The sequence below is a fragment of the Convolutriloba macropyga genome, chromosome 7, assembly GCF_964194025.1.
Source record: "Convolutriloba macropyga chromosome 7, txConMacr16.3, whole genome shotgun sequence".
In the NCBI taxonomy this organism is placed as follows: domain Eukaryota; kingdom Metazoa; phylum Xenacoelomorpha; order Acoela; family Convolutidae; genus Convolutriloba; species Convolutriloba macropyga.
Genome location: NC_134474.1, coordinates 30023430 through 30046428, shown reverse-complemented (window position 1 = coordinate 30046428; position 22999 = coordinate 30023430). Strand labels below are relative to the sequence as shown.

General features: G+C 33.6%; 1 protein-coding gene across 1 annotated transcript in view; it reads right to left on the bottom strand.

Moving 5' to 3' along the window:
• Window positions 1-4593: 4593 nt before the first annotated feature.
• The window catches only part of LOC142342762 (protein GDAP2 homolog), a 35778-nt gene continuing 17372 nt past the window's right edge, over window positions 4594-22999 (bottom strand). The window contains exons 2-5 of the mRNA XM_075394305.1: window positions 19075-19304; window positions 18115-18243; window positions 9180-9536; window positions 4594-5229 (exon numbers count right to left, since the gene is read on the bottom strand). Of these exons, the coding sequence (XP_075250420.1) occupies window positions 4683-5229; window positions 9180-9536; window positions 18115-18243; window positions 19075-19304 (1263 nt within the window). The 3' untranslated portion in view covers window positions 4594-4682. The remainder of the gene's footprint in view (window positions 5230-9179; window positions 9537-18114; window positions 18244-19074; window positions 19305-22999) is intronic.

Here is a 22999-nt window from a genome sequence, read left to right as displayed (position 1 = left end):
CAATAAGAGACAGTAAAAGCTATGAAAAAAATTCACTGTCCAATGATTGATTCAAACTCTAAGTCCTATGCACCTTTAGAACACATATATGAGTTTTGAAAAATGTTGCAGAAAATCAGTAGAAAACCAGCAAAAACATCACTGAAAAAAGTTTCCCTTAAGTCCTAATATTTCGTTCAGCGTAAAAAGTTGTCTCTCAACCTGAAATCAGTAATAAATAACTCTAAGCTTTCAAACTACTCTTTCTTTTGCTACTTTTAGTGTTCTTTTGATATCAAAAACGCTGCTTAATTGCGGATTCTCAGTGATATTCTCATTGGAAAATTGAAAAAAAAAAACGCTTAAAAAAGAAGGGTCCAATCGACCATTAATTAATAAGAAAAACTGTCTTATGAATTCATTTGATGTATAATTTGCGTTCAAATCCGTACATATCTGTTTTCTGTTGAAATGAACATTAATATCTGCTGGTTTTGCGTTATCACTGCGGCTTTTAAAACCTTTTTGAGTCATAGTGATACTGGTCAAAAAATTGGTTATTCTCTTTGTTGTATTTTCGCTTAGCCCCTTGAAAACAGTCATTGTGTGTGTTCAAGTGGGGTGCAAGTGAACAAAGGTACTTTTTTCAATGAGACTCTTATCGTTTTAATGTTTTCATCACTGATTGTTTTCGTGCACTAAATGAGAATTTTTGCGATTCACCTGTACTTGCGGTGTCATTTTGTAGTTTTTTGACTTAGTTTCACTAATGACTGGTAAAATAGGCTAGGTTTCAATTTAGGTTGAGCTTAGGTTTAATTTGATGCTATTTGTATATCTTTTGAATAGATTTTGAGTTTTGCGCGCCATTAATTTTTTGCTGTTTGTCTTATCTTTTATTCTCCTTAACGGCAGGTGCCATCAGTCATAAATTGCGGCTTTGTTTTCATTTACAGGCTGGAATTTGCAACAATTTTGTGAACTCATACACCATTAGTTTTTGTAAACTATGTGAACTTTTGGAAGTTTCTTTTCTTCCTCATTTGGTAAACAATTAGGTCAAAATAAGTATGAGAGGGGTCGGAACATCATATGCAAACGCTCATTACCGAGCCTTTTTTATTACAGCGCATTTGGTCCGTTTTCCTTTAAAATTTCAATGTGTTTCCATACAGTTTTGTACAATCTTTACAGGTCAATGTACCTTTTCGAAAATGGGGTCACGCCAAATCAGCTCATTCAGAAAAATATGTCGTTATGCCAAGCATTACTTTTACAGCTTATCACACAGCTTAAAGTGTCTGGGTGTGGATATAATTTAGCTTCTCATTCTACGCAGAACAATCTTATGCCAATTTTAGCGGCTATTCAGGAAATCACTGCCTATTTTTCCGTCAATTTTGTGTAGAAAAAGAAATATTTTTATCTGATGTCCATCGGTTATTTCTAAATTTGATGTTCTTCAGATCTAGGTCAAATTCTCAAAAATTCTCAGGATAATAGCTATAAAATATATTAAATTACTATCTCTGATTTCCAAAAAAAAGAAGCTAATATAGCATTGAAATTATTTATATCATTATTTTTGCATTCGACGCATTATTGCTGCATTTTACGATGTTTTGCTGTATGATTTCAAAATAGTTTTGTGTTGATAAAAAAACTTTTTGTCTAATCTGTAGATACCCACATCAATTCTATCAATCCTTTCAAAATTTGTTGGCCAAATTCTTTTTAGTTATTTTTAAAAAATGATCTGATGCGTTAAAATACTGAATGACTTGGTATCTAATTACTAACATTTATGTGAAGCTTCTAACTAAAGTGAACTAAACAATTGCTCAATTTGGGCGTTTTTCGCAGATTATTACAAATTTATTAATAGCAAACTAATCAGACATTTTATGGTTCATTCTTTCAAAAACATCAATTGTTGTCTAATGAATTACTCAGTGTCTACAAGAGTGAAAAGTTCAAACTTTTACTGGTCTGGAAAAATCAGACATTCAAAGTTTCAGCTACTACTTTGAAATAGTAAAAAGTGTGACAAAACTACTTGTTTTATTGATCATCAGAATTGATGTGAAATAAAAGGTTGGTTTCAAATAGAACGGAAGAAAAAATCAAGTTGAAAACGCATGTTCAAGCAGTTCAAAAAAAACAAAACAGAAAAACTTGTGAATCAATAATTGATTCGAAACTAATTCCAGGATGCTTCAGAAAACCCGAGCTTTGTAGAGAAAAATCTCAACAATAGCAAAAATTTAATAAACAGACTTGTTAAATATTGGATGTTTTCTCACGAGAGCAGCTTGTTGCGGCTGCTCACGATTATCAGCGGAAACCAATCTCTACGGCCTGGATCTCGAGTTTTACGCCGGCCTGGTTCTTCACTCTGTTCCAATTGACTAAAGATCGCGTCGACACAACTAGTCGCTCGGACGTATTAAAGGACTGTGTTTAAAATATGCTTAATCTTGTATTGAAGTTTGTAAGGCTTCAGTCAGTGATAGTAATGATGCTAACTTCTCAATCGAATGCTCAACTAACTCAGCAATCTTTGCCGATTCTACGATCTAGCAAACTTAACAAGAAAAGACGTATGCTGATGGCGAATCAAATTAAAGTCCAACTGAGAGATTCTAAAAACAAAGCGGTTCCCCTATTGAAACAATTCATTAATGATAAATAATCAGATAAAAATCATTTTTAACATCTTTGTCAATCGTTTCTGATTGGCAAATCAATTAGAGTAATTTAGATCAATATTTACATACCAAACGTCATGTTGTTGCATTATTTGATTGCATTTGATTATTTTATTTTGCTGACATAAGCAGGGATGATATGATGCCTTTGAAGCAGTAAAGGTCTCAAATATATGGCATTTGATCATGAATAAACAACTAAGGGTTATATAAATAATGTATAACGAATTTTGGCAAAAACCGGATAAAATATGAAAAAAGGCACTTTTGCACCATATAACGTGTTAATAGCCACACTTGTGGGTTTGATGCGGAAATGTTAGTTGGGTTAGCTTAGAGCCTCTCAAGCGCTAAAAACATTAAGCACTCAGAATTTCCTTTTCCAAAATCCGGGGGGTGTATAGATTTTTGGTCCCAACTTTCAGTTTTTGTCTTTTTTGAAGTTTCTCTAATTCAGTTAATTTTCAGTTTTAAAGTTCATTGCCTGCTCTTTTGTGGTTCTTTAGACTTTTTGAAGGGCGCGAACACAACTGCCTCATCAATTGTTTCAAGACGAGAAACGAAAAAGCAGCAAAACGGGCATTACTATCAAAAGGTTATTGATGATATAAAAATCGAATAACCGAAATCTAGAGCAAAATCCCGCTAACTGCGCCGGGAGTCTGAAAGCAAATTGCAATTGAGAGATGTATCTGGAAAGAGACAGAAATGGTACAATACAAAAGTGTTCAACTCATTTAAATTGGCAGACATATGTTGATGGAGTCGACGCTTTCAGATCATTTCGACCAAATTGACGAAAGTAGAAGGCAAAAACTATGTGTTTAAAAGGTGAAATTTTTTGCAAAAAGCAGTTCATACTGTAGAAAATCACGCAACTATGCAATAAGGCAATTTATTGATCTTGTTATGGACAAAGTAACAAGTAATTTAGACGGCAATTTTTTTCGATGCCTTTGTTACCGGTTTCTGTCCGATGTTTCTGACTTGAAAATCGATTCCTATTTGGTCGGCTGATGTGTAAAAAAACAAAAAATTTAAAGCAAAGGCCACCTTAATTGGTACATATCGTGGTTGAATTTACTAAAAATTATGTTTAAAAAACTTTCCTGAAGCTTCTACGTATATTAGGACGCGTTTTTTGCGTATTTTCAAAACTTAGAAAACTTCAATTACTGGTTGGATAAACATACAGATTAGATAATCATCGTATATTGACTCAATATCATCCTCTGGGCGCGAAAGTGTTGGGAAAATGGGTATTAGCTTAACTAATGGACGAACCAGTGACCTGGTATGAGTACACAATACCGCGGAGCGTGCAACGCTATAGAGGCCGTGAAGCAGTTCTACAATCCGAGCTGTACGGTAGTAACACCTATGGTTGGTTTCTCTATTACCGAAACCATGTCACCGTTCTTAAGGTATTGCCCTGTAGTCGTCTGCCACTTAGAAGGCCTGTTTAGCGTTTGCCGAGGATAGTAAAGTTCTATCAGGTAAAATTCATCAGGCAACATCTGTCATCAAAACCATCCGCTAAGATTTAGTAAAGAATTTATCTTTTTCATTTTTTGTCACTTAGCATGTAACGTTTTCTCCACTCTAGTACCGAGAGATCATGCATCACAATCGTACACCCCAAAATTGTTTTGTAATTAAGAGTGAATGTTTGAAACAAAAATTATTTTCTGTTAAAAACTATTTCTATATATTTTTTGCGTTCTAAGAGATTTCAGCGGAGACATTGACATCTAAAATATTAAAAAGTACGTTTATCGGCACATATAAACAGTTTTTGGTTGCCTTTAATTATATGAATTACAATGATGTTAGTTGAAATAATCAAAAATTCTATGAGCCGCACTGCTCATTTTTCTGCGTCTTCCAATTGAGGAAGTTTTAAAAACCCATTGAAACTAAATTAATATTGATTATATTTAGAAAACTAAAAGTATAAATTCAACTGTTATGTTTTTTGAGCATAATCATGTTTTATTAAGGAGTAGTGGCTTTTTTCGTCCGAGCAAGAGTCTCTAGCTCATATATAACAGTTGGCAACACAGGTAAACTGTCTAAATCAGTAAGTTGCTTCAAATTGTACAAACTGGGCACAAATTTCATCTTGTCTTTGATCCCACTAAACCCGTGCATTGTAGTCATTGCCCATGTCCAAATGCGGTCAACCACTTTGCAATAAACTATGAACAAGTTGACCAAATTGCGTGAATACTTTTCGTCCAAACTTTGATACATGTCCCGGATACTTTCAATTGTAAGTCCGGACTTTTTCTGAGCGCAGAAAAATATCGCAATATATTTGCCGTTTACAATGTGATCCATGACGTCAATGAAACTGAGAAATGCTTCGTTCATCAGATCCGCATCTCCAAAGGGTAAATGCGGTCCAATCACAACCACAGTTTGTTCACCGAATTGGTTGGGTCCACACACATGCAGGAACTGTTTCAAATGTCCAGAGTAACTGTGTCTCTTTGCATCAATGAGCAGGCGTTGGTAGGGTCGCACACACCTTGTTGATTCACTGCAGAAAATGGAAATAAAATTTATAATGAATATTGGTCATGTGGGAGAAACGGAAAAAATATATATAGGAAAAACGACGTAGATAAGTTGGTGCCGAGATAGCAACTAAACCGACTGATGTCATACAAACTGCTCTCGAACCTAAATTGGAGCTATATGAAATTGGACTTTATGAAAAGACTCAATGGTTCGCAGGAAGGGGATAAATATTGACCTCATTTACACCAATAAGGTCAAGCCTATTTTCGCTAGTTTTGGCGTTTTTCGGACCTATTTTTGACTATTTTTCGGCTAATTTTGGCGCTTTTTGGACCTATTTTCGACTATTTCGGACTTCGATCAGGCTTAAATTAGACTTGGATTTCAAATTGACAAGTCTTAAATCAAATTTGAATATAGACTTGCCAAGTCTCAGCCAAGACTTGGATTTAGACTGCCAAGTGTAAAAAGTGACATGATCATAGCTCTGAATCAGTAGTGAAATGAGACTTTTTTCCTGAATGAGATATTTTTTGAGATGAAATGAGATATTTTTTCCTGAACAAATTTGTGTCTGTCCAAAAAATTCTTTGTGACTCGGGTTCGTTCCCTTATTCTAAACAAACATAGTGTGCGACCTCACCTACGCTTTTAAAATTCTAATTAAGAAAACAATATATAATGAATAACTACCACAATTAGAGCCTAAAATCGTGAACATCGTTTATTGTCGAGTCAAAGTCAAGGACATCGTTTATTTCGACTGACCGGGGCTCGATTACTTTTTAGCGTGTTTAAACAAAGGGAGGCCAATGTTTACTAAGCAGCTTCGAATTTTGTAAAAGCTTATTTAAGTCACTGGTAAGATTTGAAATAAAATGAAAACCGGTTTCAGTAAACTTTTCAGTTGACTTCTAGTGGTAAACTGCCAACAGGTTTAGTTGCTTAAAGTTGGTATTTTAATCTTTCAGTCATAAATCTATAAGACAAAAATTTGCATAAAAAGGACTTCCCGGGTTGCTCGTCATAAAACTTTCTTTGATTTCATACAAGGTCTTATGGGATTCCCAGGTAATCATAAAGGTCATTTATGATTTGTGTGATTTCCCGTAATCATAAACGGAGCATACAAAAAATTATTAAACGGGGTATGGGCGCCTTTTTGCAACTGATATTAACAATAATCTATAAAAAAAACGCATATAGAGTATACGCCTCCACTAAAAAACTGTAAAATTTTTGCCCTGCAATCATATAAGGTCAAACAAGACTTCTATGATATCCAGTAAGCAAATAATACTCATAAACATTTTTAATTCAAGAATCATACATGATTTCCTGAATCTCATATTACTATATAAACGGTATTTTGAAGGCTGGTGAGAATTAAATTGAGAATTCAGGAATCAAATATGATTTCCATAGTTCCATGCAAAGATCGTACTAGAAAGTATGTCTATGATCCTTGTATGCAACCTAGCAAATGTGCTCCCGGCTTTTGTTAAAACGGCCAAGCAAAAACTTGACAAGCATAAAAAAGACACGCACGATTACAATAATGGCTCCAAATTTTTTCAAGAGATATATAAAAACCGGTAAATATGAATCCCTTGCCATCCATGTACTCTTTTAAAGTCTCGTAAAGGCTCTGATAATATAATTGGTTGACCTCAATTGTTGTAATTGCGTTTTAAATGATATCAGCCCTCATTTGAGAACAATATTAAAAAATCAAAATTCAGATACTAAAACGGTTTTGTAGTTTATCCGAAATAAGAATGGAGCCATGTAAAAGCATTAATGGCAGGAAGTTATCAAGTTGATAATGTAAAAAAATAGGGCGAAATCAACAAAAGAGAAAGAAAGAAGATCAGTTACAAAAATCCTTTCTTCATTGCTCTCAAAAAGTGTTAATATTGGTAACTGAAATATCTTGACCGTTGACTGGTTACTTAAGAGCCACAAAACTGTGGATTTAAGTGACAAATAGCCAACAGGAAAGTGATCGTTATTTTTTTGTAGAAATCGATATCAATTACAACAAAAAATTTGACAATTTTGATTATTATCCAAAAACAACAACTTGTTGGAATAGTTATTTTAACAAAAGTTTTCTTCCTCTGTAACACTGAACAGAATGAAACTAGAATAAAAACATACACCAATTCACGTATTATAATCTGATTCCTCAACGGAAAGAGAAGTAAATATGATAATTACAAAAAAAATTAGACGTGGTAAGGCGAAAACGTAAAACAGTCTGACATTCTTGTACGACACTGCATCTTTTCCCAAATCCATCCCTCTACAAAACATTTTTTGAAAAATTTCTGCTTAATTTTGTAAAAGATTACAGTAATACATTGACGTAAAAAGGGAAGCGAAAACCATTTTAGCTGAGAGAATCTGACAGCTACGGGTGAAAACAAGGAGAATAAATATAATATGCATTACAGGTATTACACGTAATTTTAGCTAAATAGTAGGAAAAAGTGTAAAAGCCTGGAAAGTAATTCAATGTGCGTATCTGTAGAAACTGAATGCAGTGTTGTCCTCCTGTTGTTATAAAAGCAAGCCTTCTGGCAACTAAAAAGGTTTGGTATAAGGGATGCGTGTTCTCAAGCCCTTGATGGCCGCAACTTTGTATTTTCACTTTTCAACATTTTGTATGGTGACGTCGCCAACTGATTTGACGACAAGCTCAAACGTGGGTTTTCTTTTTTAAGCACGTGATAATCAACAAAATAGATTGTTCTCATAGATAAAAATAAGACGTGCACAATGCGAGAAATTATATCGAAATTTGTTTGAATTTCGTGCAATTAATGAACGTTTTCTGCTGATAATACGTCTGGTTGATACATTACAGACTAGCACCCCTATAACATGGAACTTCAATTAGATTGACACAAATTCCACAAAAAACGATGCTTATCCCACGCAAAAGTTTAATAATAGTAATTAAAACTATTTTCCCGACACAACAGACCTGCGCAATTGTGCAATAATGAAAATTTTTTAATTAATTAGGTGTGAATAAGTTAAAGGAATTCTTCACACAAAAAATCGGACAAGGCTCTCGACTGTTTCAAGGACTTATGATTACAAACTTTTTTTCAGCAAATTGAAATCCAATAGGTAAAAACAGAAAAACAAAAGAAAGTGAAAAATAAAAGCTTTCAAATAAGCAGTTTCGATTAGGTCTGAATAGAATTGAGGAGAAAAAAATCATACGAGGTTCATGTCGGTCTTAAGGACTTAAGGTTATAATTTTCTTCCAAACAATTTTCAGTTGTTAAAAGTATAACATTAATTACAGAACATAAGTAAAAAACGTATGAGATAAATTTCAATTTTTGACTGATACGAATGAAAATGAAAAAGAACACCAATTGAACTGAATTAGTGTGAAAATATAGGGACTCAAGGTTGTGATAATATTCGAGAAAAATTTCCTCATTTTTCCTAAAGACATGAGAAAATTTAAGACGTTTTTTCGAAGATCTATTCATTTTCTCGTGAGCCTTTTAATATATGGCTGATATCAAACTTTTAGAGTCAATCAACCTTTTAGTGGATTCCTTGCCTTTTGACGTAAAATGATCAATTCTCTTGGTCGAGCTCTTGATAATCTTTTCATCATTTTCTTCAAATACTCCGTTAATGGTGATCGGAATTGATGTTTTTAAAGGTCAAGTTCAGCAAAGTTAATAAAATCAAAAAGGCTAAGTTTCTTCTGCAATGCCCTGAGAAAAAAGGAAAAAGAGAAAGTGACTGGAGAAAAAAGGTGCTTTTAGATATAAAGTTACGTTTGGGGAAAATACTATTAATGAGCATAATAGGCCTAAATGAGGGAAATCCAAAATCTTGATTTCAATAAATCGTTTACAGAGACCTAGCATGTGCTTTATAATGTCAAAAGAAAAGCATGAAAACAGAACTGTTCTATTTGAGAGCATGAACTCTTACCGTTTTGAGCTTTTCTTTTCCTTCAAACTACTTGAACAACCAGCAACAGATGTGAACTCTTTCAACGCATTCTCGCTATCTTGATCAGACTTGGCCACCTCGTACACCATCGAGTTGAAGTCATCCAACCTGCCGGGTCTGGTGACAACTTTGACATTTTTAGTCTCTTTTATTAACTCGCCCCACTCGTTGTAATTCATCCGGGGGAGGTAGAAGGCAAGCAGCTCCTCGTTCTTATTCCGAGGGAAGTAGTAGGCAAGAACCTCCACAAATTCGTTGATTTCGGTTGAAATTGGGCATAGCACCACTGATTTGAGGTCGGAGAACATCGTGTTTTCTAGAATCTTTCGCAGAACTCTGCAAATTGAAAACTCTTTAAGTAACCGTCAAGTACATATTCGTCCCGCCAAAAATCGGTTGAATGATTTGATTTTCTGTTAATCTTAAAACTTTCCAGATTTAGACCTCCAGACATGAAAAAACCAAACTCGACCCAAAAAAACGTATGGAAAATCGTGCTCGGCCCAAATAGCATATGATAAGACATTAGATCGACTTAAGCGAACAGCTCGACACAAATTGTTGTGCTACTTTTGCTGGCGACCCATATTTATCAAACTGAACTTTATCTTGACCCAAATTGCCATGCTGGACTTTTGCTCGATTTAAATTAACGACGTTGGACTTTAGCTTGATCTAAATGTTTCTTTCGACTTTTGCAGCACTCAAAATAATGTAATACAAAAATTGGGTCCCTGGGCTAATGCCAAATCAGGAGTCGAGTAAAATTTTTTCAGGAGTCAGAATTTTTGCCTGGAAAATGGGACACGCATTTTTATTGCTCAATTTTGGTTATAAGGTAGTCAGCATGTATGTTCTGTCAATTTTTGCCATTCTGAAGAACCACCAACTAATAAAAAAGCTCGATTGTTGTTCCGACCCTCTTGAGGGGGGAGGAACTATATACTCAACTGGGTTTTTTTTTTTTTTGTTCAGTGAATTTTCGCCGCTCGATATATTCATCGTAGAGAGTTGAGACTGGTATCATTAGAAAGCTCGTTCAGCGTAGAATATGGAATTAAAAAGATTTTTTTAATTTTCGTTTTCTACAGGGAGTTATCGAGGCTTAAACTTCTGAGAAAAGAAGAGTGAATTCACGTTGTTTTTATTCACATTTTCCGGAATTTTTGCCTAAATTTTCGTCAATTTTGCTAAAATTTGTTATAATTTTTAAGAATAGTGTCGTTGATTTCATTTTTGAAGACGAACAAGCATTTTTGATTGTTTTGATTTAATTTTTTGGTCAAAAAATCTGGATAAACATTTCAAAATTTAGCCTTTTTCATCAACAACAGCACGAAATAAGCTACTTTAGTCCACTTTGATTAAATTTGCCTACAGTACACCCCCAAACAACACTCATACAATCTTTGTAGACTCAGAGGGGGGCTATTTCTACTTCAGAGTCCGCAGAGAGTGCCTTGTAGTTAAAACTTTGCCGTTTTTTGCTAACTTTACTCGTTGATTATCAAAAATGCAAAATTTATTTTGAGTTTCAACTCAGAAATTATCTATATCTACAACATTTGAAAAATCAATTGTTCTTAACGGACAATAAGTATTAACAGGGGTAGTTTTGGGCCATTCTTGGACTGTTACAATCCAAAAAAAAATCGGGTTGTAATCAGTCGGTCTTTTTTTTTTAAAAAAAGACTTTTTTTTAATAATAAAGAACAGAACATATCAAATCAAAGCTCAGGAGTGATAGGTCCAACCAATTCGCTTGCGAAACAGCTCCAGGCTAATTCATTTAGTTTTTTAATTGAAAGTTTATGGTGGTTTTTTTAAAAAATAATTGACTTTTCAATAAATAATGGCTTAATTAACTTTTCCTCTATTTTTTTCTTAATTTGTTCAACTTCCAGCTTAGTGTCAGCAAAAAAAGACTGCTTCTTCTTTCTACTGAGTTAACATTTATTCTCGGTTGCAGTTTTAAGCCTGAAATTATTGTTTTCTGGCTTTGATACTACAAGATTTTAGATTTTTGTTTGTTTTGATATTTGCCAGTTTTTCATGTTTTCTAATTTTGTCACATTATCACATTATTGACAGTTCTCATGTCACCTTATTAGCATTCAAATTAAAACACAATTGAACATATTAAAATCTTGAAAGATATAAATCATCGTTTTAATGGCCTCGACGCCTCTTTCTTGAAGAAATCAATTGAATTTTTTAATTTTGTCTTAACTGTCATTTATACTTTGTCGTTTCGGTCGTATGAAATTTCCTGTTTAGTGATAGCTTTCATTGGCTTTTCATGGAAGAATAGAAAAACCGATGTTCTGATATTAGCAGATAGCTGATGGCTTTTATGACTTTCAAACCCATCGTTTTCCAAAATTAAAAAATAATTTTTTAACTTCGCAATTTTGTTCTTTTTATGTTTCTTTTTGTTACCTAATCTCGTTAGTTGATTACAGGTCAAATATGACATTATGGGTGTCAAGGGAATAAAAGGGATTAGTGTCCAAAAATCTTTTTTTTAAAGATTTTGTTATGACCTTACTGGCTTCGACACCGCTTTTTCAGAAAAAAAAATTAAATTAATTTGATTTTTGTCATATTTGACGTTCTTTTTGTAGATGCAAGAAATATTCTGGATAATTACAGGTCTCGAGGGTTTCTTTTTCATGAAAAAACGACGATATTTAAATAGTTCTTTTTGTAATTAATGCCTTTCATGACATTGAATGTAATTTTGTTTCGAAAAAAAAATTAAAAGTATTACATACTTTAGCACTCCGCTTTTTTGTCTACTTGTTACCTAGTCTTACTAATGAAAGGCCACGTACTACATTATAACTGTTTGAAGAAGGCGCAATCAAATATATTTTGAGTGCCAAAATTTGGCTTGACGGTTTTGACAGCGTTTTCTGGCAAGTTTCAATTTAAATTTTGTTTGTTCTTTGTTGTTCTTTTTAGCCGCTCTAAAAAATGAATAAGGTCAGGTCCTAATGCCCTTCTATAGAAGCAGTGGTAATCGCAAATTTGTGGTAATATTAATTTATTCCTAATGGTATTTATTACTTTGAAGTTAATTGTTTCAAAAAAAAAGTTAATTTTTTTTACTTTTCTGTTTTTGTTCTTTTTTGTATAATTATTACCCAACCTCTCTATGGACTGGTCGCATATGTTTTGTGGTGATTTTTAAGTTATTTTTGTTTAGTTTCAGGTTTATCTGACGGTATGTTGACTTTGTTATTAAATTTAGTTTTTAAGAGGGACATAAATTTTTTGATATAATTAATGTTTGTTGTTGTTGTTGTTTGATTTTGCTGTTCGTTTTGACTCGCTCTCTTAATATTGACATATTACAGCAATCTAATGCATCAATTTTTACTCCACTGAGTTATTTGTTTTGGAGGTTATCTTATCGTTCATACGGAATTTTTTGAAAAAGACTTGGGCTTTTTTGGGATTCGCAAAAATAATTTTTGGGTTTTTCTATCTGTTCCTCATTTGGTCGCCCATCCACAAAATTGTGGATGGGCGGGGTCGGAACCTTATGTGCCATTGCACATTACCGAGCCGCCTTGTTTTATTTTAAACAAAAATGATAATTCGCAGTTTTGGAAGGGAAAACAACTCAAAAACGGCACATCTTGATCATGGCCCAATCGGAAGAAAGACAAGTGCAATTAAACGAAGTAATTTTATGCAATAGAGTAATGTAGAAAAATAGTCCAGCTACGATAAATGAGAATTGACAAATGTCTTCAGAATTGAAAAAAAAACTCAAGTGTTATGTTTAGTCTTGCCCCGTTCCTGACCCAAAATGTAGAAAAGCAAACAAAATTGAATCTTGCAAAAAGCAGCCCTATGAAATAATTTTTTCTCGACCTATGAAAAAATCATGCTCGACCCAAATGCCTATGAAAAGACTATGCTTGACCCAAAATGAACATGAAAACACTTTTTGCACAACCCATGAAAAAATTTTTTCTCTTTAACTGCAAAACTCCACTGTGTAATTCTGGTCAGTAAATGCCATCCCCACTCAAGGAGTTTTTCATAAGTTGAGGCCAAAATGTGGGTTGCATTGAGTTAATGCAGTAAACCGATATCAAAATTCCTGAGGAACCTTAGGTGATATATTGCAACGCTAAGAGAAATGATGTAAACGCAGAGTTTTCAACAGAAAATAAATTGATGAGAAAATATGGAGACTTTGGCCGATCGATATATTCATTATAGAGAAATGTGAGTGGTATCATTAAAAAGCTAGTTCAGCGTAGAATTCGAAACTAAAAAGATATTTTCGAATTTCGTTTCTTCGAGGAGTTATCGAGGATTGAAGTTTTGTGTGAACACGTGATATTTGGTTTGATTGTTCAATTTTAGTGTAATTTTTCTTCAAATTAAGTTATTTTTTATTTAAATATTAATTCAAAATTACTTTTCAGGCCTCAAAATAAAACAATTTGAGGCTCCCAAGAGACAAAAGGCGATAAAAAAGAATGATTATAGTCTCTTAAGGAAGCTTACTATGAAAAAAATTGAATTCCATTTCAGAGCTTTTCTTTAGAAATCATTTCATTTTTTTGTTTTTTTTCTTTTTTGGGGGGTAACCTATTGACTAGCCATATTTTCATATCTAATCTCCATCTTCTCCATCATCTCTAATTTCATATCTAATTTTCATATCTAATCTCCATCAATGACAAACCTGATTTACAGTCAAATGAAGCCCAACGAACAAACAATTCATTCTCAATTAATTGCTCGTGTTTTTTTGGCTTTGACTCTGAGTTTTCGTAATTTTAAATTAAATTTTGATTTTCATTTTGAGCTTTTACTAAATTTTTGGAGTCCCATGCCATTGTCTCTTAAGTTGAAACTGCAATAGGTTTCATGAGAATCATTAAGTGAACCTATCTGGAGCTTTCATTGGACAGCTAATGGCTGTTAAGCCTTTAAAAATGATTTTTCGAGAAATTTTTTTAACATTAACCGATCATAAACTTATTTCCGTGAAACGTAAGCCAGTCTCAGGCGAGAGGGCCCCATTTTTTTACTGCAACAAAAAATAATCTGGTTATCAGTGTTATATTCTTACTACTTGTCCATGAAAACACTTTTTGCACGACCCATGAGAATTTTTTTCCTCTTTAACTGCAAAACTCCACTGTGTTATTCTGGTCACTAAATGCCATCCCCACTCAAATTATTGAGTCTTTTCATAAGTCGAGGCCTAAATCTGCCTTGCATTGAGCTATTGCAGTAAACCGATATCAAAAATCCTGAGGAACCTTAGGTGATATATTAAAACGCTAAGAAAAATGATGTAAACGCAGAATTTTCAACAGAAAATAAATTGATGAGAATATATGGAGAATTTGGCCGATCTATATATTCACCGTAGAGAAATGTGAGTGGTATGATTAAAAAGCTAGTTCAACGTAGAATTCGAAACTAAAAAGATATTTTCGAATTTCGTTTCTTCGAGGAGTTATCGAGGATTGAAGTTTTGTGTGAACACGGGATATTTGGTTTGATTGTTCAATTTTAGTATAATTTTTCTTCAAATTAAGATATTTTTTATATGAATATTAATTCAAAATTACTTTTCCGGCCGCAACATGAAACAATTTGAAGTTCCCAAGAAACGAAAGGCGATAAAAAAGAATGATTCTATTCTCATAGGGAAGTTGACTATAAAAAAATATTGAATTCTATTTCAGAGCTCTTCTTTTCTTTTTTATTATTTTTTTTTCTTTTGGGGGGGTCACCTATTGACTAGTCACATTTCATATCTGAGCTCCAACAATGATAAACTTGATCTACAGTCAAATGAAGCCCAATGAACAAACAATTCGTTCTCAATTAATTGCTCGTGTTTTATTTGGCTTCGACTCTGAGTTTTCGTAATCTTAATTTAAATTTTGATTTTCCTTTTGAGTTTTTTTACTGCAACAAAAAAATTATCTGTCTAACAGTTTTATATTCTAACTATTTGTTTCATGACTTCAATGCGACAAATTTTAAACAAAATTTAAAAAAAATTTTGAATGTTTTTTTATTATTGGTTCCACTTGAAATCTTATAACATTATCCCAATATTGATATCTCCCATTGGCTTCAAGAAGAAGTTCACTGCATGAAGGATAAGGTTTTCAGAGAAATTCTTTTGGTTTAAATGGCTTCGACACTTTTTTCCCGCACTTTTCTATTTAATTTTTGGTTTTTGCATTTACTTGTTGTTGTTTCCATAGTAATAAGATGTATTGTCACTTCTTATTGATTATCTATAAATGGCAAATAACTTTGTCCTCAATCCGAGGCATGTGCTCCAATTGAGCGTATTTAGTGACTTCTGTTGAAAGCTATTGAATTTGATGGCTATTAAGACTATAAAAATTATTTTTCGAAAAAAATTTCGAAAATTAACCAATCTTAAACTTACTTCCGTGGAATGCTAGTCAGTCTCAGTAAAAATAGGATCTCTAATTCAACCAAAATCAATCTGTTCAGCGGTTTTATCTTCTAAATATTGGTGTTATGACTTTGATGCACGAGTTTTCATATATTTTTATAGTTTTGTCATGTTTTTCTTCCTAATTTTGTTTCCTGTTGGAGATATAACACATCATCCTCATACAAATAGTTGCATTGGCATAGCAATGACGTTCAACGGATCTTATATGAAGTTTAAAAGGCAAAGTTATGGTTTAAATGGCTTCGACACTTTCTTCTCGCACTTCAATACTTAATTTTACGATTTTGCCTGTATTTCTTTTTGTTTTCATTATCTATGACTTACTGTAATGTCCTATTCATAACTTTTTAATGAAAAACATCCTTGTTGTCTCATTGAAGCATAACTTAGCGTATTTATTAGCTTCTGTCGAAAGCTATTGAATATAATGGCGTTGATACTACGGGTTTTCTCAAACAATTCGTGGTTTCAATGTATTTGTTCATCTTTGTTGATCTTTTGGAGTCAAATTAATTTAAAAAACCATTGCTGTTATAAAAATAATTGGAAAAGAAAAATTCCTACCAAAAAAACAGTTTTTAATGGCTTCGACACCTTTATCGCTGATTTTTTTTTTTGAATTCGATATTTTTTGCTTTTTTCATTCCTTACGTAGCAATTGAAAACTGACGATCCCACTAGCGTGTGTACAAAGATTGACTAAAGGTCATTACTTGAAGCATTCAGTTTACTGCGAACAGCCCAAAAGTTTTTGATATAATACCTGTTAAGAGTTTTAAGGATTTTTCTGGTTTTTTCAGTTTTTGTTGTTCTTTTCGTGAACTTGTAACTTAATCTCATCATTGAGAGGTTACATACAATTCCATGTACTGTTTAAAAATTGACATGTCTACTGATTTTATGACGTAGTTGATATTCTGTTTGTTGACCAATATGCCCTTTTATAAATTTATGTGAGTGTTGTGTGTTTTTGTTTCTTTTTCTCTTCGCTTAGCACAATCGCGTAATAACAGATCCCAATGTTTTTCAAATGTGGTCCAATTGAACTGATTTATTCATTCAGTATAATGTTAGCTGAATTAGTATGAAAAGAAATTCAACTAAAAACACATAATATTCATATAATAGCTAATGATTTTAATTACTTTACTAATTTGTGCATTCGCAATGTTTGTATTTTTTTGTTTGTAATTTTTTAAGTTTTTTGCATCTATAGTCCGTTCCTATGGCTTAATCTATCCAGAGACAGGTGCTATTGGTTTTATTAGGACTTTCTAGTAAATTTATCTAGAATTATTTCCTTAACAGCTAATTATTTTTAAGACTTTTGAAATTATTTGGTTTAAAAAATGTTCACTGATTTTTCAGTTTCACCTCATTATTTCTTCTTTTTGTCGCCTTTTTACGTAATCTCATTAATCCCATCTGATGTGTAGTTAGGAAAAATAAATTTCTGCAGTTAGGATTTTGTCTGATTGTAATTTGACGTTACTAGGTGCCTCTAAATTAAGATATTGAGTTTTCGCCGTGAAATTTTGTTTTTGTTGCTTCTGTTGTTGTTATTTTATTCTGATAGACTTTTTAGTAGCAGATCTTGTTGTAATGAGGCATGGCATTATTTAATTCAATTATCATCTTGGGTGTATAACAAATTTGTAAAACTCAAACATCTATTTTTGACATCTCTTTGTCAAAAATGTAAGTCAAAAGACAGTTAAGTTAAAAAATGTAGATGAGCGCGGGTCAGAACATCATGTGCGAACGCACATTAACGAGCCTCCTTGTTGGATCTAGAATGATTTGATGCAATTGCATCAATTTATTCTGAATCCAACAAAGTAAGTGAACATATTTTCTTAACCATGCATTCTCATGATCAAAATCACCATGTTTTTGATCATGAGAAGTGTCTACCGGGACCTAATTCTTGAGTGAATTTTCTCATTTTTACAGCTGGTTTCCACTTTTTGTCTTAATGTATTGTTCAAGAGGACTGTACCCACTTTTACATTCTTTGGATTGGTCTGTAAGATACACCCACTTTCTTCGCAAGTTCCTTTATTTCGGTACACGTTGACGCTTTTATTTTTTATTTCGGGCCAATTTTTTTATGTAAAATCATCATGCTGCGATAGATTAACCTCTGACTTAATTTTCGAAACTATACACAGGAAAGTAATATATAAAACTAAACCCAAAAGGACATTATAAGACCCAAAGAAAATTAAGAGGGCGTCGTGTTAACGTATGTTCGCTAAAGAAAATCTGATGGGTACCGTAGTATATATGGTGGCTAGAATAATGGGTTTTACCCATTATAGCCCTTAAATCCTCCCCGATTAGCGGTCAAACAACATAAACCACCAGCCAAAACGGGGGCTATATTTTGGTCAATAATGGAACGACTACTGGGAAAATCTCATACTGTTGCAGTACCTGAATGCACTGTGCATGCCCTCGTAGCAACACTCTCCTGTAGGATATAAGCCACATATGGCAATGGTGTCCACTATCCCAATGTCTTCATCGTTCTTAGTCTCTATCATTAACTGCTTGTATGTCTTCGTCACTGTGTTACAGTTTCATCAATGGAATCTTGCTCAATGTTAGGTTAAATTACTATTCAACGCACTTCGTTTTTCGGGAGTTTGGTTAAAGCTAACATATTATTTACAGAATATGAGGATCCAGAATATAAGGATGCAAAAACCAACCCGGGTCGAGGGGTCAGCAGCTGTAAGCGGATAAATTTGTAAGAAATCCGCTGAATGTGCGGAAATTATGTAAGATTTGTGCTGATTGCGATGAAAAAATTAGTCTTCCTCCTGTACTACTTTACTTCTGTATGTACAGGAGCAGAAAAAATTTTTAAAAAAATCAAAATTGTTTAAGGAAAGCGTAAGATAAGTACTGAAATTACTGAAAATTATGTAAGAAATGCACCGACAGCAGCTGAAAAAAAAATTCAGCGGATATATCTTACTTAATTATCCGCTTAATGTGCTGAAATGTGCTGAAATTATGTAACAAAGATGCTGAAAATTCAGCAGATTAAGCGGATTATTATGTATGATTTATCCGCTGAAAAAATTTTTTTTCAGCGGTTATCAGCGCATTTCTTACATAAATTTTGACGAAATCCTCGACGCGAGAAAGAAAGCATCTTGTGGTGAAAGCGTCGCAGAATGGATTTTCAAGGAAAAATCAACATTTTAAATTTATCCAAATTATCTTTTAATAGCCTTAATATCCATTTAAACTAATATAAATATTTTTCACAAATTTAATTAGATTTTCGCATTCGTGGCTGGTTTGTATCGTATCAATCGCATTGTGTCAATTAGTAAAACTGCTATTTGAGATCGCATCTTTTTCTAACAAAGCCTAATTTACAAGATCCCTAAAGTGTCCAGGCTGTTTGCAAAAGTTCCAACTGGTCCATCGACACCCGAAACAACTGCCACGTGTTGTGCCCCGACTAGGTTGTGGGTACTGGCTATCTCGATTTGCCCGCAACTGAGACTGTGTTTCTCTTCCGCAAAACTGCGAAAGGATTTGCCAGCTTTCTGCATGAGAGTCTTGGACAGCTCAAAAGTGTCAGGAGCTCGGAATACGATAACGTCAACCTGTAAATTCGTCCACATTAGTCAAACTGAACATCGCGATTTTGCTAAAGTGTCGCAACTAGAAACCCAAACTGTTGTCCATCAATTTCACACTTCACAACACTTAAGCGATCTTAGTGAGTCCTGTCATAACAAGATTTCAAAAAAAGCTCAGTTGCCTGATCTAAAGCCTCTGGTTGCATTCTCTTTTTATTTTGGTATTTGGAAGCAACTGCTACCGCTATTATGCAAACATTGAACATCTCCAATTCAAGGTCTGATCACGACTGCTTCTTCGATGGTCACTTTTCTAAAAGCATCTAAGTTTTTCCTATTGATCAGAGAAAAAATTTTTGAACAAAACAAAATCTCGAGCAGTTGGTTTAAACTTTTATCAAAATCACTGTAAAAGGTAACACATCCCCTAAAAAAATCGGAAGTACACGTATCTTTACACCTGGTCTCCGAATCAAGAGTTGGAATCCACGTATCCTTACACGTGGTCTCCAAACACAATCTAAGAAATCTTTAAGAAAGCTTGATGAAAACTGCCTCAAATCTTCTTTGGTTAAATTCTATTTGGAAAAATATCAATTTCATCCTGACTTTCATTCACTGAGCAAAAACTCTTCATAGATGGATATTATGTTTACAAGTGTTTGATTTGATGGGTTTGCACAATTGAAATAATTGCAAATTAATTCAAATAATCGTTTTCAGATTGGCTCAATATATTTTTTGATAATCATTCAATACGTCCTGAGCGCCAAATGCAAGCACCATAAAGCTGTAGAGTCTAATTTTGTGTCGCAAGGAGCGGTTTCCTTTTTCCACATTCAATCACTTTATAAAAAAAAAGAGAATGCCACCAAAAACACCCCATGATCATTCACCTAAAAAAGAACGCACTTGAAAACCTAACAAAATTTGAAAAAAAACATCATGATGTAATTCCGTGTTAAATTATGCAAAATGCTATTTATTTTAGATTCAATTGTACCAATCTCTATTAAATAATCAATTATCTGCTCAAATGTCTATCAAATTGGCATATTGTCTCTTATCTAAAATTTTAAATGTATTTTATGGCATTTTGGATTCTCACAGGGACTAGTTTTCTGTTGTTTGCCGCACGTGTTACACGTGGATGTCAGATCATTCGCTCTTCGTTTACCCATTTTTTTTCAAATTCGTTTTTTGTGAAAAAAAAAGATGTTGTACGATTTCCCTTTGATAATTCAATCTAAGCAACCGCGCTAAACATTTTGATATTGCGTAAATTTGCAGTAATTTAATGCAATTTTGTTTTGACCTCTTCAGCCTCTAACTTCTTCACATTTCCTTTTACAGATCATAATTCTCAAGAGTTAACTGTCATATCTTTGTGATTGATCAATTATTATATTCTTAGTTAGTCCGTGAACAAAAACACCAAAAAACCGAGGAACCTATTAAAATTAATTACCAAAACTAATTTTCACTGCTCTCCGTTTGTTTTACAAAACCTTTGATGAATCTAATCCTATTTCCTGGAATCCCGTATGATTCTAATTTCAATAGTAAGAGTTGATGATATACGTACTAAAAATTTCTGATAGATCTAAAAATGAGCCTTTGCATTTTTGGTTCAATTGACAAAAAGATCCTTCAGATTTTCAACTATTGAAGCTGCTGTGGACTCATTACTGGAAAAATCCTCTTATTTTAAAGTCAAAACCCCACATTTAAAATAGGAGCCTAAGTGCCTTCTGTATATAATCCATTCAAATAGTTTTCCACATAAACTTGATACTGTTCTGTAGTTAGAAACTTTGTTTTATCACCAGTTTCTTGTATAGCATCACTATAGCCGTTCTCAAACTTTTGTGAAAAGTTACTTTTTCAATTCACGGGTTATTAAGCAGAGAAACCATCACAGGGCATATGACTTTGAAAGTTTAATCGAGAAACTATTTTTTATCACAAACGCCTTTGTTTTCCAATTGTTCTTACTTTCATTGAACACTTCAATAGATTTTTTTTCCAGAAAAAAAACAAGTGAAAAGATGCGTGATTAGATATTAAATGTCAATCACAAGATATCATAAATTTTTAAAAGGCTGGGTTGTGCTTCCAGAAAAAAACTCTAATCTTCAACGTCTAGGGTTTCACCTTCACTTAATGTGAGATCTTCTTTTCTCTGTTGTGTTCTATTGAAAAGGCTTTTTAACTTTTTAACTTTTGTTTTGGAAAAAGTTTTGGAAAAAGCTTACTTTAATTTTTCTCACCAACCAATTTTACCAAATTTTTTTCAGTTTGAAAAGTATTCTACTTGATTTATTGCGCTTGTATTTAAATTTCATTTGCTATCTGTTTGCCCCATTTTTTTCTTAAAAAAATAATCACCTAATGCAGTAAAACGCACTCAAGCACCTCTAAGACATAGTTTTGAAGCGCTTCAAACAGCTCTTCTAAAACCCGGTAATTACTTCGCTACACATCATCAGTTTTTGCTTCTTTTAACATTTCCTTTGTGATATCCAGTCAAAAGTCTCAACAATCAGGTTCTTTTCATTGTGTGGTACGGTTGTACCATATTAAGTTCACGTTTAGTTGTCTAAGTTTAGTTTCCCTTTAAGTTTGTCCTTGTCTGACTAAAAGTCATAATTCACATACGCCGCCGACTAATAAGTCATCTTTTCAGTTTGTTCACATCACCCACTTTTTATCATTTTTCATTCTCTTAAAATTCATCACTAAATTCAGTTGCTCTTAATCTACTCTGTCTTCCAATAAGAAGAATCCCATTGGATTCGAGGAGGATTTCCAAGTCAGATAAAATACAGCTACACTCGTAGCTCAATTGCTAAGCAAAATTAAAAGTGGTAATCCCACAAATTAGTAACAGCTTGGTTTCGCACCTCGGATCCCACTCTACATTTTCTAAGTGGATTCGTGGCTCAAGTACAAATCTCTACGGTCAGGGATATCACATGGCGCAGTCAGCAACCAACGAACGTGCACTCCTTGGAATTGAACCCTTTTGGGAGAAACCAACACTAGAACCACCTTTGAGACGGGACCGCTGGCAGATCATGTTGAAGTTTGCTATCATGGCAAAAGAGGGTATTTCAATCGACATTCTACTCGAAGATCCCCCAGACAAGGTCATCCTACCTCCTGAGCCTATATACGAGGATATTGTTGAAAACAGTACATCTCAGAGCGAAAGAAATCGAAAAATTCGAAACGAGCAATTGAAGAACTCGTGGCTAAACCGTTGTCAAAAAATAGAAATCATAGGTGTTTTGTGCGGTGAAAAACCCTGGAAGTATTGTGATAACAAAGCAGTCTCCCTAACGTATCTCAGCCTGGGGATGGAGAGTAGACGAATATTTGGTTCTCAAGAACCGAATATTCAGGTTGATCGGGTAACAACAAAGGATCTCTGGGAAAGTCTAGATAGGGTGTTTACTAAACAACGAAAAATCACTTTCGATCGGTATACCTTTCTCACTAAGAAACAACTGAAGGGAGAACCTGTGGAAAAGTTCTACGGTTGTCTTCGGGAACTATCCTTGAATTGCGATTTAGGAAGCCACGAGGAATCAATCATTCGTGATGTATTCATAGCAAACATGCAAGATCGCGAAACCCAAAAAGAATTGCTAAAGGAGACAAGAACAGCGAAGAAGGCACTAGAAGTTGCCATGAACATTGAAATGGGAATACAAAAT